The 15,540-nt window shown below is 34.7% G+C and overlaps 1 protein-coding gene across 2 annotated transcripts in view; it reads right to left on the bottom strand.

Moving 5' to 3' along the window:
- The window catches only part of LOC106867807 (atrial natriuretic peptide receptor 1), an 822,997-nt gene that overhangs the window by 354,164 nt on the left and 453,293 nt on the right, over positions 1-15,540 (bottom strand). For both annotated transcript variants that reach the window (XM_014912829.2, XM_014912828.2), the window contains exon 5: positions 1,604-1,698. In XM_014912829.2, coding sequence (XP_014768315.1) covers positions 1,604-1,698 — 95 coding nt within the window. The remainder of the gene's footprint in view (positions 1-1,603; positions 1,699-15,540) is intronic.

Raw genomic sequence — 15,540 nt, 5'->3', positions numbered from 1 at the left:
TATATATATACATACTATATATATATATATATATATATATATATTGGGAGTGTTTAAAACACATATAAGCACTGAGGCAGCTGGAGATATGAAAATTAAACCAGAAGATAGTTTTGAACAATGTATTTTGTTTATTCTTTTTTTTTTCATTTTTTAATGTCTTATTTCATTACTTTATATTCTAAGTAAATTAATGTTCATAGGTATCTACCCCTTAGCTAGCTGTGGCAACTTCAATACAATTAATTGGAAATCATTGTATTTGAAGGTTATTCAACATTTTAACCCTATTTGTTACTAATCATTGTTCATAACTATCTCTTGCTTTAATCTTTATATCTCCACCTGTCTCATCAATTTGCTTTATATGTATTTTAAATTCTCTCAAAATATTTGTATTTGACTATTTTCTTTAACTCTTGCTGTTCCTGACTTTTGTTTACATTAACAATAGATAAGTCATTAAACTTAGATCCAACACCTTAATTCCTAATATACAAATGCATTTACTCTGCCTACCTCTCTGTCATTCTTTATAAATTTCACCACTGTTATCTCTCTTGTTAATATTACACGCTCTAAGGCGGTGAGCTGACAGAAACGTTAGCACGCCGGGCGAAATCCTTAGCGGCATTTCGTTTGTCTTTACGTTGTGAGTTAAAATTCCGTCGAGATCGAATTTGCCTTTCAACCTTTCGGGGATCGATAAATTAAGTACCAGTTGCGTACTAGAGTCGATCTTATCGACTGGCCCCCTCTACAAAAATTTCGGGCCTCGTGCCTTTAGTAGAAAAGAATCGTCAGTATACCACTGAGGTCGACTTCAGCTTTCATCCTTTCGTGGTCGATAAAATAAAAACCAGTTGATCACTGGTGGGGGCCGATATAATCGACTTAGCCGATCCCCTGCAATTACTGGCCTTGTGTCAAAATTTGAAAAAAGTGTTACTCTGTTTCATTATCACTGTATCTGCTTACCTTTCTCTCGTTCTTTATAACTTTCGCTCTTTTCTCCCACTACTAATATCCTCTATCAACAAGAATTTCGCCGCCTCTCTCTCTCTATCTCTCCCTTTCATACTGCCGCTCTCTCTCTCTCTCTCATACTGCCTCTCTTTCTCTCTCTCATACTCTCTATTATCTTCACCCCCCCCCCCTCATCACCACTACTCATCATTTGCTTTCAACATCTTATTAGATCTTTCTTTTCCTATCTCCTCTCTGCAGTAAATTTTATCAATTATCGGTCTTCCATACATTGTAAGTATAAAGGATGATTTTGTACGTATTTAGTAGAGTAAAGAAATTGATGAAACCATGATCCGCTGATCTGAAGATCCAGCGTTCTATATATCTGCATATAACTATATACTTGAGATTGTTAAATTCTATTTTGACTCGTCAAAACGCTAAACCTATTCGCTTATATAACTAAATACATTTTCTATAATAAATTTCAATTTTACAGGCAACGCATTTGGCACCTCACGACAATGAATTAAACCAGCTTGGCAACTGACGACTTAATCCTCAGTTGTATTAACACCAGACTGGACAGAATGCATGATACACAAAAATGTAGCTTAGAATATAAATATCTTACCTCAAAACGACCAGACAATGGGTCGGTCATATCAAGAAGAGAGTAATCTGCATTCCTGTCCCCGTTCTCATCAATGCTTACATTTCCTGTGATACCTGAAATGAGAGGAATATACACTTTAAATGTGGAATACAAGAAGGTGATATCAACAGTGTTATGTACAGAAATAGCTCCGGTTATTAAAATACGACTTAGTAGGGATACAATGATAGAACAAAATTAAATATACCAAAGATTTACACATAACATTTAGAATATCTTATTAAAAAGATATCTAGTTCGTGCATACTGTCAAATATAATTCCCCGTACATTGTCTCTCTCACTCTTTTCTCTCTATCTCACGATAGTTTCAGTTTCAATAAAAGGTTACATATATTGTTCATTCGGATCTCATTCGTCCGGTATAAACCAAAGTACGAATAATACTTTGAGACATATACACATGCATAATACGTAAATAAATACAAATATACATATATACATGAATACACACATACATACATACATTCATACATACACATACACACTTACACATATCCACTCATACACACCTATTCATATGTACACATACAAGATACACACATACATACATACATACACACATACGCATATACATACACACACATACATAAATACGTACGTACATACATGCTTATTCATATATTTCTTAAAACAATCCTAATCGAGCAGACCTTATTTTGAAAAATTTCGGAAGTTTTCAAAAATATACGACACGATAATTAACTTATATATCCTTTTCCTTTTTTAGGGGGAATTTGTCTGATATTTTCAGGTAGTCGATCGACCATGCATAGACTCACTTTTTAGAGTATTGTTTTGAGATTAGAAAACGATTTTCGTTCTATAGGATTAATTTACCTCACTCATGAGCAGTCTTTCAAATTCCTGTCATGACAACAGACCCAACATCGATTTTGAAGATGAGTGGTTAGGTATTCGATCAACTGAACAACCTACTCGTCAACTTATCATGAAAGGGGCTGGGTATTCCATCGACAGGTGTATATGTAATGAAATTTTTGGTAAGAATCAACAGCATAAATGAAGGGATATGGCTGGGACTTGGCATTGCAGTAATACCTGCCCGAGTGCTTTCCACACTCTTTCTGCCACGGCAATTTTACAATCTGCTAGCTGGAATCGATCCTGGACTCTCGTGATTACCAAGTGAACTTCTTAACCACTCAGCTATGCCTGCAACTCCGAAGTACTTCTCAGCAGTGCAGAGAACTATCAGTTTTCAACAGTAAGAAGATGTAGTTTTAATAATGTGGACATGTTTGTTAAGTAAAAGTTTAGTTTCATTTGTATAAAATTTAGAGAAGGAAGAGCAGGGATCAATATTTTTTTCACAAGAGCTCAGCCCTAGTGGTGGAACGGCAGTCAAGAGTCGGGTACTCTCCTCGGGTGTGTAGCTCAAGTGAAAGTGCCACCAAAAACAGAAGGTCCTGTTAAACTGAAAGTTGCAGTAAGCTGGCAGAATCGTTAATACCGGACAAAATGCTTAGCGGAATTTCTCCGCTTTTACATTTTAAGTTCAAATTCCGTTGCGGTCAACTTTATTTTCACCCTCTCGGGGTTCAGAAAATAAGTACGACTTGAGCACTGTGGTCGATGTAATCCAATAGCCACTTCCCCCAAAATTTAAGGTCTTCGATCTATAGTACGATGGATTATTTATGCAATTCATCTCTTGAGAGTATGCCAAAGAAATGCTGATAATGGTATGAAAACCACCAAGAATTTTGATGATTTGAGCAAACGCTCTTAATTAACATCGCCTTCGAAATCACATTTGACAGGAAAAAAGAAAACAAAAATGTAAAATATTCAGAAAAATCTAGTTGAAAAGATTTTTTTTCAGAAAAGTCTTCAAGAAAAGAGAATTGCCGAAGGGAAATAGCGAGCGAAAACTGTGCGCCAGCATAACAAAGCCAGGTTTTTATACACTAACCGCAATTCGGTGTAGAATAGAATTTGTAAATAACACAAGTATTACCATGACAAAGGCAGGGAAAAGTAACAACATAAACAATAACAAATAGATAAACCCCATGACGTTACATACATATGGGCTGATGAGTGTAGACACACACACACGCACACACTCACACATACATGCTTGCATACATACAAACATACATACATACATACATACATACATACATACATACATACATACATTCATACACATACTCTTACAAGCGACACATTCGTATATTTCACCACAGAAAGTAAACACATGCGACGTGTCTGTTATATATGTGTGTGTGTGCGTGTGTGTCTGTGTGTGTCTACTCATGTTTCTATATATATATGCATATATATATGTGTGTATGTGTGTGTGTGTGTGTGCTGGTGCATTTATATGTGTGTATATATATATATATATATATATATATATATATATATGTGTGTGTGTGTATATATATGTATGTTTATATATATTTTATATTCTGTATATATGTGTCTGTGTAACATTATATATATACTGTATATACATTACTATTATATACATGTATAAATACACGTATGCGTATGTGTATATAAAACACTGCACAAATAGGTGTACGTCTATGTATCATCTGGATATACACATTTCCAAAGTCAATTTGTAATTCTACTCACGTTTGTTGGTACATTGGGAAAAAATTACAGAAATTACTTGTGAACAAAATATATTTGTTTTCATGTACATATAATTGAAAGGCAGATCTAGTTAACCACAAATTATTGTCGGACAATAATGAAAGTCGGCAAAAAGTTCCTCCAGAGAAAAAGAATACATCATAACTTGTTTTCCCCTCAACAACAGAAGCAACACGTTACTTAAAATTTATAAACAATATTATAATATTAATGAGGCGAAATCCGCAATATGATGAGGAAATTGATGATGGTCTATGCCAGCATCTGTCCTCTTTACATTCACAAGAATGGAGTCACGACAAACACAACAAAAACCTATGCTAATGGTAAAAAACTTTATTAGTGAAAATATTCAGTTTACATTTTCATATATGACTGACTACTGATCAATACTCACAGGAGAAAGATACCGTCAGAGAACTGCTCAGTCTAGTATAACTTCAGTGAGGTAGTATTCACTCGAGTAAGAACTCAATAGAGTAGTTGTCACTCGAGTAAGACCTCATTAGAAAAGTATTCATTCGAAGAGTAAGATCTCACGGGAATAATGCTCTCTAAAGTAAGACCAGGAGATGGTGGTGAACCCTGCTGTACTCTTTCGCCACAACTTTCTCTCACTCTTACTTCCAGTTTCTGTTGTGCCTGGTATTCAAAGGGTCAGCCTTGTCACACTGTGTCACGCTGAATATCCCCGAGAACTACGTTAAGGGTACACATATCTGTGGAGTGCTCAGCCACTTGCACGTCAATTTCACGAGCAGGCTGTTCCGTTGATCGGATCAACTGGAACCCTCGACGTCGTAAGCGACGGAGTGCCAACACACACACACATATAGAGGAAGGGAACACTAAAAGCTGACGATAAAACGACGATGGCAGTGCACAGTGGTATTGCTTGCCATAGAAATAATAGGGAACTGTACTCTAGTGAGACTTCAACAGAGAATGTTTGGCTGAGGGACATGATGTATGTGGCACCTAACGTTGCTGCGTGTCAACATGGAATTTTAACTTCTGCGTAAGTTAAAATAGTCCTAAAGATGGAAAATTGTTTTGTAACCTCAAGAGAGAGCCTCAATGTGGTCGATCAACTAGCTGCAAATAACAATCTTCAATTTTTGACATGTACCGATCTTGTTGAACACAAGTATGTTTCCGAAAAGTCGAGTTTTATGTTCATGGAAATAGCACGTCGACCGTTTAGCACTAGAATTGCCAGAACTGACATAGCTGTTAGAGTGTGGGACACCACGAAGTATTTGTTTCGGCTCTCTACCCTCTGAGCTGAAATCCTTCCGACCTCAACTTTACTTTTCATCTATTTGAAGTCGATAATACAACAGATACTAAAAGAAGGTCGGGAATTGACGGAACAGTTAGACTTGCGATGACACCGCTGCCAAGCCGTAACGGCCTGAGGCAACAGACCATCCCGTCTCTCTACATCACCGATGTGGAGAGAGGAGAGTTGTATGCAAGGGAAACTGCTGGTTTCTCTCAAACATCTTACCAACGCCTGAATATACATCAGTAGATGAACTGACATTTAGACTGACAGGTACTGAAAAGCAGGGTAAGGAGGTTGAGCCATTGTACGTGATGTGTGTTGCTGAGTAACTCATTGAAAATCAACTGAATGCCCAATGTTTGCGGGTGAAATGGTAAAACCAACAGAAGAGTATTACATACATAAGTTATAGCGCAATATGAGTAATACTTGTATCTTATTCTGACATACTTCAGTGAGTAATCGTTTATCTCTAATAGAGATGACCTAATATCGAAGGCGTTCCAACTGTAATCACACAGTCTTCTCGGTAAATTTACAACCAAACTGCCCAATGAGTCCTCTCTTTTTCATATAACTGGGCTGTGATTTTAAAGAAACATTTCAATTTTTAAATGTGGAGAAATAATATAGATGCTTCTGCTGTATGAACGCCGTTTCATTGAGGACTCAAAACTATTCCAACGAGGTGGAACACTACTTGAGTGAACACTACTCCAACTGGAACAGGAAGGTGATGTCGGTTTTAATGTTCTTTAAATTCATAGAGGTTTATTGTGTTACTGTTAATTTCAATATTGCAATTAGTAAGATGAGGACATTCATTTTCCACTCACTAATGATCAGGCCAATCTATGAACAATGACAATAATTATAATATGAAGCCAATGTAATGTCTTTTAATTAAGCAAAGAAACCAATTAAATTTCTAGAACAGCTTGAAACTAATCATCATATTTGTTCCAAGAGATTTAGATTTGTGAGTGAAGAGAAGCACGGTAACACATTGCTAAGGCATATTTGAGGGAATCTGAAATAGATGAGATAGTATAAATCCACGGTATTTAGTTTAAACTTAGTCTGTTAATTTCTTTTGATACAATAAATACCAGTCGTACCCTTCACTTGACACAGTGATTCTCTTTGAACACTTTGTTGCGTCTCATATCAATGTATTCTTTTCGAACCTCTCGTGTTGTGTTTGGTTTTCCGTTAGCATTTGAACTAATAAATACGTCATGGTATTATGCAGATCGGAATAGCTTCATTATAACAAACACCGGGATAAATCTGTGAGATTGTCATCATTAAAGTTTACAACAGTAGTACATAAACTGATGACAGAGCCTCTACTTGGTTATTCGACCTATTAGAAGTAGCAATCAAACTTCGCTCTAAACACATCCCACCGTTAAATAAAAGATATACTATCGCTGAAGTAAAGACAATATTGTCATAACTGTAACATACTTTGACTATCAGTATAGATACTTCTCAATCCTGAATTCTAATCAAACCAGTCAGACACAATGAACTAATTTACTGTAGTGATGACATCTGCCAAGAGAATAATTACGTAACTAACATTCGTTATAGCTTCTTATGCTATAAACACAGTTTATGAAGACCTGTTCAGAATAATGACATTTGATAGTGACATTACTTGTCCTTAACAGGTTTTCTGGAGATTTCCCGTAACAAATTCAACGCAATGCAATCACAATACGTTTAAAGTATGAATTAAGAAGATAAAAAAATAACTGTACATTGTAAAAACGCGAGGGAAAGCATAAAATGTTCACGAACCGAAGCCAGGTTATTGCCGGGAAGTTTGTATTAAATTTGAATTGTCTACTGTAAAATCTACAAGCCGTGATTTTAAATACAGAAACTGTGTTAATGATCATCGTTAACAGCGCATGACTTCCCATAATCATAAATACATAAGTTATTAAATATCATACATAATTCTGATTAGGAAACTGAATACTGATATAAGCAGTGAGTTTAGAAATATCGATTACTTAAAAAGAAATCCATACTGAGAACTAGACAATAATTGACTTAATGATTAATTCTGGGGAAAGAATGTGAAGGAACAATTTTGATATTTAAATTAAATTAAATTGAACATAGAATACAACGAGAGGGGAGCCTATTATCTATCAAATGCGGGAAGCATTCTAATCATATTTCAGCCTAATTAGACCTCAACAGTATGAAGTGTAGGCTGCTCGTGTTGACAAAAGTAGCACACACACGCATACACTCACTCTGTCTCTCTCTCTCTCACACACATACAGAGGTTTAGTTAATAAACGGAGCAAAAGAAAATTACTCATTAATGTTTCTAAGAGTTCCGGCACAAATTGACTTTTTTGTAACATTTTCGAGTGATAATATTTCACGAGGTAATTTAACATGACCTTTTTAATAGTATATACATACATATACATACATACATACATACATACATATATATATATATGTATGTATATATATATATATTCATTTATATTTATATAATATCTTTTTTTCTCAGCCAAGAAGTGTTAATAACTGTATTGTTTGTACAGTAAGTCGTTTATCAACTTGAGAAAAATGTGTCAATATTTGAAATTTATCAAGATAAATCATACTCGCTAAAAATAACTTTGCACTAGAGATCTATGCTAAAGTATTAGTGTCTGCTTAAACTAGAATTTATCACCATCGTTAGCACGGTTATTATCTCTGAGAAACTTAGGTATTATTGAGGCACTTTAATCATTCTTCGTGGAAAGTAAACAAAGCCTGTCTGACTATTTACAAATTAATCAGTTCACAGAAAACTTCCATTTGTCGTCTTTTAAATTCAGACTACACCAATTAAAACCGAAAATGAAATGCAAAATTAGAAAATAGAAAATAATACATAATTAGAACAGTGCAATTAAGATAAAATTTAGTTGAAATTCAACGTATTATTATATTTTACTATTGCGGCTGCCATCTTTTTAATGAATCACTATTGGTTGCTTTCACCAAGTATTTCTCGTATCAAGTTGGTTATTCCATTACGTTATATTTTCTGTGAAATATGATTAATATTCGTAAAATTCTTGCAACAAACACACACTTAGTTATATAAATCGTTGTAAATCCTTTCTTTGATGGCAACCATTTCCCACAGAGGGTAGGGGATAGTTCTATCGAGTTCAACATGTTTAAAAACATATTCAATTGGAAAGAAATCAATAAAAGCTTGTTTGGGCAACAAATATTCCGAGAGGAAGTGTGGCCTGTTAAGGAAAGCGTAAGGATGCCTATAGCAAGAACGCGATATATATTACAGAATAACTCACAGAAAAACCATCTGTCCTTTGCTTCGACAATTTGTAGTTCAAAATATGTGTAGCTGTAGGATATAATTCAAGTACAACAAACCGAACACTCACTCCTCTTTCTTAGATAAAACGTAGTTTAAATATCTAATATTTATCAGCTGTTGTACAAATATATTGCGCTGAGATCTCATTTCTTTGCCTTGATAAAGAGCCTCTGCATATCGAACCTTTATCGTTTCTTAGGTCAAATATACTTATTTTAGCCTCTAGATTTCCACTTAAACTTTGTTTTAAAATTCTGAACACCAGAAGAGAAAGTTTCTTCAAGTAATAGCATCAATAATCTTGATATTTTTAGCGCTCTTTATTACATAATGTGAGTCCCCTACTCAGAGGTAATCACTGTCAGCTACATGGTTAATGTTATTTATTGGCGATTAGTCGAACTCTGAAGGATGAGAAGCAAGTACATGAAAGAAAATCGTGTATACCATGTCACAAGCTTCTTCATTTCTCTCAACTCGAGACTCTTAACATCACTAACAACAACGAACCAATAAAGAAACCCTTACAATATAACTCGAGCTAATAGAAATTAGTTATATTTCTTTCATAACACATTATGACATTTTACTAAAACAGAAGAGCATACTCTACAATTAGATTAGTATCCATACAGCATAGTTGAGCACAAAATTATGTATTCACTGTTTTAAACATAAGTCTACTTACATACGGTCGACCTATGGTTAAACAACAAAAGTAAAAACAACGACAATAGCAAAAATAGCTCACTACACTCTTATCTCTCTAAACGTAAGTTTGTAGAAGAGGTATCAGCAATTAAACAGATATCAATAAATAGTTGTCACATATACCCTCCTTCCTTGGTATAGGAAAATCAACATGAAAACCGATAGAAAAACATGTCGTCAGTGAAGGGCGCGATATCTTTTGTTCAGCTCTCCATCCTTGCTCACCGCAACAAACTTTATTTTACAAAACAGGTTCAATTATAATTGGCGGATTCCATCATTCTTCATTTCTTATCTTAGATTTTATCACGATATTAATGTCGTCACACTCACAATATGTACTCAGATCGATATACACTTACATGTTTAAATATCGATTTCCAACATGGAAACAAAGGATGGTGATCGAGTCTATGAAATTGATCTAGTGCATGGATGATATCTTAATTTTAACAATCACAGAAGAATGAAAATTAAAACTGACTTGGGCGAATCTAAACTAGGGGCATAAAGAGCTCTAATTTAATGCTGCTAGGAATCGTGTCTGATAATAAACGATTCTGATACTCCCTCACACACCTTGTGCATGCGTATTATTACTGAATTAAACAGAAGACTACTAATGTGTTGATGTGTATTCTAGAGAAAACTATTGTGTTGTCCACCATACATAAATGGTTCTTTTATCTATTTTGAAGGATATACGAAGTATATTCCGTCAAAGTCGAATACATTTTAATATTCGAACAAAATATTCACAACATAGGCGTAGGAGTGGCTGTGTGGTAAGTAGCTTGCTTACCAACCTCATGGTTCCGGGTTCAGTCCCACTGCGTGGCACCTTGGGAAGTGTCCTCTACTATAGTCTTGGGCCGACCAAAGCAGCCTTGTGAGTGGATTTGGTAGACGGAAACTGAAAGAAGCCTGTCGTATATATGTATATATATATATATATATATATATATATATATATATATATATATATATATATATATATGTGTGTGTGTGTGTGTGTGTGTGTGTCTGTGTCTGTGTGTGTGTGTCTGTGTTTTCCCCCCAACATCGCTTGACAACTGATGCTGGTGTGTTTACGTCCCCGTAACTTAGCGGTTCAGCATAAGAGACCGATAGAATAAGTACTAGGCTTTCAAAGAATAAGTCCTGGGGTCGATTTGCTCGACTAAAAGGCAGTGCTCCAGCATGGCTACAGTCAAATGACTGAAATAGGTAAAAGAGTAAAAGAGTAACATGAACAACATTTTGAAAGAATTAGCAAGAGAACATAAACGTGATAGAAAACGTAGCCAAATTATACCACAAATCACACTCTGTTTTGTTAAATGATGAATAACTTAGAGATTATGTATTTCTGACAATCACTAACAAGACAAAACAGCCATTGATGGAATATGTTTAATCAGGGCTGACTTTCGGGAATACGACAACTTCGAAATGTTGATTGTACCTCAGTATAATTTTTGAAATGCTTATCTCACTTAACGACATACATCACGGCAAATGAATGGACAAGATTTTACGGACCTAAAAGGAATTGGGAGATTTATAAAAACTATTTACTTTCGAATTGGTTTAAAACCCTCTCTCTTTCTCCCTACCTCCCTCCCTTTCTCTCTCTGTCTCTTTCTGTCTGTCTATCTCTGTTTCTGTCTCTCTTTCTCTCCCTCTCTCTCTGGCATGTAGACTTAGCATCATTGGAGGGACACATATTTGTGAACAATGGTCTACGCAAATATATTTATCATTCACCATTTTGAAATAGTCAAAGAAACCATACGGCGAAACACTCTCTAATTTACATCATAACTTATATGTGCACAAGTATACTACCGCAGGTTTTATGAATCAAGAGGATTATGATTTTCAATTTGGGTTTCTATGTATTCTTTATAATTAGCCTACAATTTCTGCAGGGTCTGTTAGCAAGATACCAAGAATTCCTGTACACATTCAAGTAATAACCATGTGTGGTATCAATTAGAGAATGACATGAATGTGACAGGTATTACAATACCAATGTAAGATGTCGGGGACGGTTAAAATTGACTTGCAAATATTAGTATCATTAAAATAGACATTTACATTAGCTGCTATAGCTATCGGATATGTCATACAAATTAATGTTTCTCCAATATATCCACGAGGAATTCTTCCTGTCTTGAGTGGATTTATAGTTGCTATACTCTTGGCTACGATTGCTGGCATTCTATAAGAAAATTATTTGTTTAACTTACATTCTACTATTGAACGTACGTCTTTCATAATTATATAATCGTATCAAGTCTTACCAACACAACAGCAGAAAAACAAAATTCTTTCTAATATTTGAACAAGACCACTAATTGTGAGGGAATGGTGGCAAGGCGATTAGAACGACTTTGGTACTTGACTGGCATTTTATTCTATCGACCTCGAAATGAGGTAAGGCAAAGTCGATCCCGGTGATATTTGAACTCAAAACGTAAAGAGACAGAAGGAATACGGATTCAGCCAATAACAAATATAATGTAAGAATTCACACGAAAACACGAGGGAACGGAAACAGTATAATTAACAAAAACAAAGAAGCAAAAATCTAAACAAGAAAAAAAAATGCCCAAAAAAGGGGACACTACTAAAAGCTGCTCGTGGAAAACCCACAAAAGCACAGTTGACTAGGGAAAATGTGATCATCTCATTGTCCACTCAATCTACATGTTAACCCACCTTTCAACAAACTTCCTAGAACGCAGCACTTTCATCTACAAACTCAATTTTCTTTTCAACGAAAACTTGAAAAAGCTGATGTTGGCTTGGCTAAAGAGAAAAGTTTCTGAAATCTCTTTCAACCTGGTCTACCATACAAGTTATTTCGCTAAGGCCACCAAACTGATAAACACTGTCCTTCCTAGCCAAAGTAAGACATTGAAACGATCTTCACAATGGATTTAGCTGCCGATAGACAGTTCGAGAAATATATTATAATATTGGTTTCAAATTTTGACACAAGGCCAGCAATTTTAAGTGAGGGGGATAATCAATTACATCGACCCCAGTTCTCAGCTGGTACTTATTTCATTGACCCCCTAACGATGAAATGGTAAATCGACCACGGTGAAATTTGAACTCAGCGTAAAAACGGACGAAATGTCGCTAAGGATTTTATCCGGCACATTAATGATACTGACCGCTCGTTGCCTTAATATTATATAATATTAATAGATTTTTGATATAAGAAACATGTTGGAGTAGGGATGGTATTGTCAATTAACTCTAAAATAATGAAAACAAGGGTTGAACCTGTTACCGAAATACGAATCCTGACTGTAAAGTGACGTAAATAAGCATCTCAAGATATAAAGCCCGGTTTTCTACCGTATCTCGTAACTCCATTCTGAATATGTTGAGAGCAGCATTTTGAACTAAATTATTGTTGGTGGATTGCATCAGATAATTATACTAAAGAAATACTGTGAAATATATCTAAAATATTTCTACATTGGTACTGGCAATATTCAGAAGTTTCCAATATCAAAGATAATACACAGCATAAAAACAGTTACACGTTCGTGTACCCACCCCACACACACACATATACAAATAATTTTGATAAGGAAAATTATTATTTGGTCGAAAAATAAATTCAACAGGAAAAGAAAGAAAAAAGGTTCTCCTATGATACAATAATACCAAGACAGATAGTGGTGTGTAAAGCAGAAAGTAATAACATCACCAACAATAGCAACAATGACAACAGCAACAATAACAAGATTAATAATAATAATGATGATGATAATAATGATAATAATAATAATAATAATAATAATAATGATGATGATGATGATGATGAAAATAATAATAATAATAATAATAATAATAATAATAATAATAATAATAATAATAATAATAATAATAATAATAATAATAATTATTATTATTATTATTATTATTATTATTATTATTAATATTATTATTATTATTATTATCGCTGTTGTTGTTTCCAACAAAAATGGTCGATCGATATCTATCCAATGTAAGAATAATAGAAATTGTTCTTTACGATTTCCAATTTAAAAATAATGCTGTTCAAGAAATAAAGATGTTTTTTTTTTAGGCAGAGAGGGATTATGTACAATGCTGGTGGTGGTGAAGCGCGGCTACGTTTAATGTGAATTAACATTCTCTGTGGTTGTTTTGTTTTATACACGTGCACTTAAAGAAAACTACGCAAGAATACATGCAACAACAACAAAGCAAAACAAGCGAAAAAGAAAGGAAAAAAAAAGCTAAAATGCTTAAGCAAACAGATATATGTATATATACATAGGCTATATGTTTTTCGGGCTGCTATTTACGCAGGAATTTATACATGAAAATACGCGTGAGGCTAGATACAAAAGTGGAACCTTATAATTTCATGTATATATTGTATATGTGTATATATGAAATTATGGTCTCAATTGTAAACAGATAAGCTGAATAACACTCAGCAAATACAATCATTTGATATTACAAATGAAAAATAAACATAACCACAAAAGGAAAATAGATACAAAAATATCTTTCTAAAATATTCTATGTATTACATAGAACTAACATAAAACTAAATATGCGATGGAAAACCAGTAGGAATACTCAGTTACCGCATTACCAAATGAATTACTATCTATCATCTTCTGCAACACAAGCATATTAAACTTCACGAAAGCAACAGAACTCGTCTCAAACTCTGATTCTCATCTCTACCACTCACCTCAACATAAGCAGTCTAAAACAAAGGAAGAAAAGAAACTAAATTCTAAACCAATTTTTAAATCGTTCTCCCTAAAGTTAGTTCTTTTATTCACCAAACTCTCCAATCATTCTCTCTCTCTTCCTCTCTCTCTCTCTCTCTCTCTCTCTCTCTCTCTCTTCCTCTTTCTCTCTCTCTTCCTCTCTCTCTCCCTCTCCGTCCCTCTCTCATTCTTCCCCTCTCTTCCATACACTCCGTGGGTTTATCCCAATCTATATTAAAAAAATAGACCACCATGCCTAGTTTTCTAGAAAGCCATGTCCATTATCCCTGAATACTACGTATTAGTATCACTTCCAGCATAAATAACGTGATAGAAGTTGTAAACACCACATCCTAAAGAATATTAACTCTTTCGTTCACGCAAGCAAGGGTCGGTATAGTTTGTGAAATCATCCGAGTCAACTGGTACTACCAATGTAATTATTAAGGCGATATCATTATACCTCAGATCCCTTTAACACGAGCAGCACATTATTAGAATCTAAGCGATCCATATAATTTAGCTCACTATTACAGAATCTCTCTTGACGGATACATATCCTTAAAACAGCCAAGACTACATCTCAAAGGCTGGTTTTATATTCAGAAATAGAAAATATTTATGCACACCTACAGTTACTGTAATTCCAAAGATCAAGTAAAACACAAGTTAAAGTCCTGCTTCGACATCTAGTTAGCCGGACCAGTGGCAAGATCAGGTCAAGACAACTGGGGATAGAACTGAGGAAGAGAATGACCAAGATTTCTTACTTCCTTACTTGTTTAATCTTGCTGTCTGCGTTCCACAAAGTTTAGTTGTGGTCGCCTTCCTCTCCGTTAAAAGATATTTTTCTGCATAACATGAATGGTTAGGCAAATCATAGTAGGTTAGTTAACCCATAGCTGGGACCCTAAGAGATACTTACTGCTATGGGTCAGAGAAGATCTGGCGAAAATAGTGACTAGGAAGCAGTTCAGCACTCCTCAAAACCCGCCAAGTCCCTAGTCAGGGCCTCAGTATTGGATGAAATTTAAAGTCATACCCGGGAGAGAATTTTCAACCAGAGTAAGACCAAAGATCTAATTGATAAATAATAACTCGTATATATGTATGTATATATATAT

Source organism: Octopus bimaculoides, chromosome 8 (genome assembly GCF_001194135.2).
Source record: "Octopus bimaculoides isolate UCB-OBI-ISO-001 chromosome 8, ASM119413v2, whole genome shotgun sequence".
Taxonomy (NCBI): domain Eukaryota; kingdom Metazoa; phylum Mollusca; class Cephalopoda; order Octopoda; family Octopodidae; genus Octopus; species Octopus bimaculoides.
The sequence above is the reverse complement of the archived record's forward strand: the minus strand, read 5'-3'. Positions and strand labels throughout refer to the sequence as shown.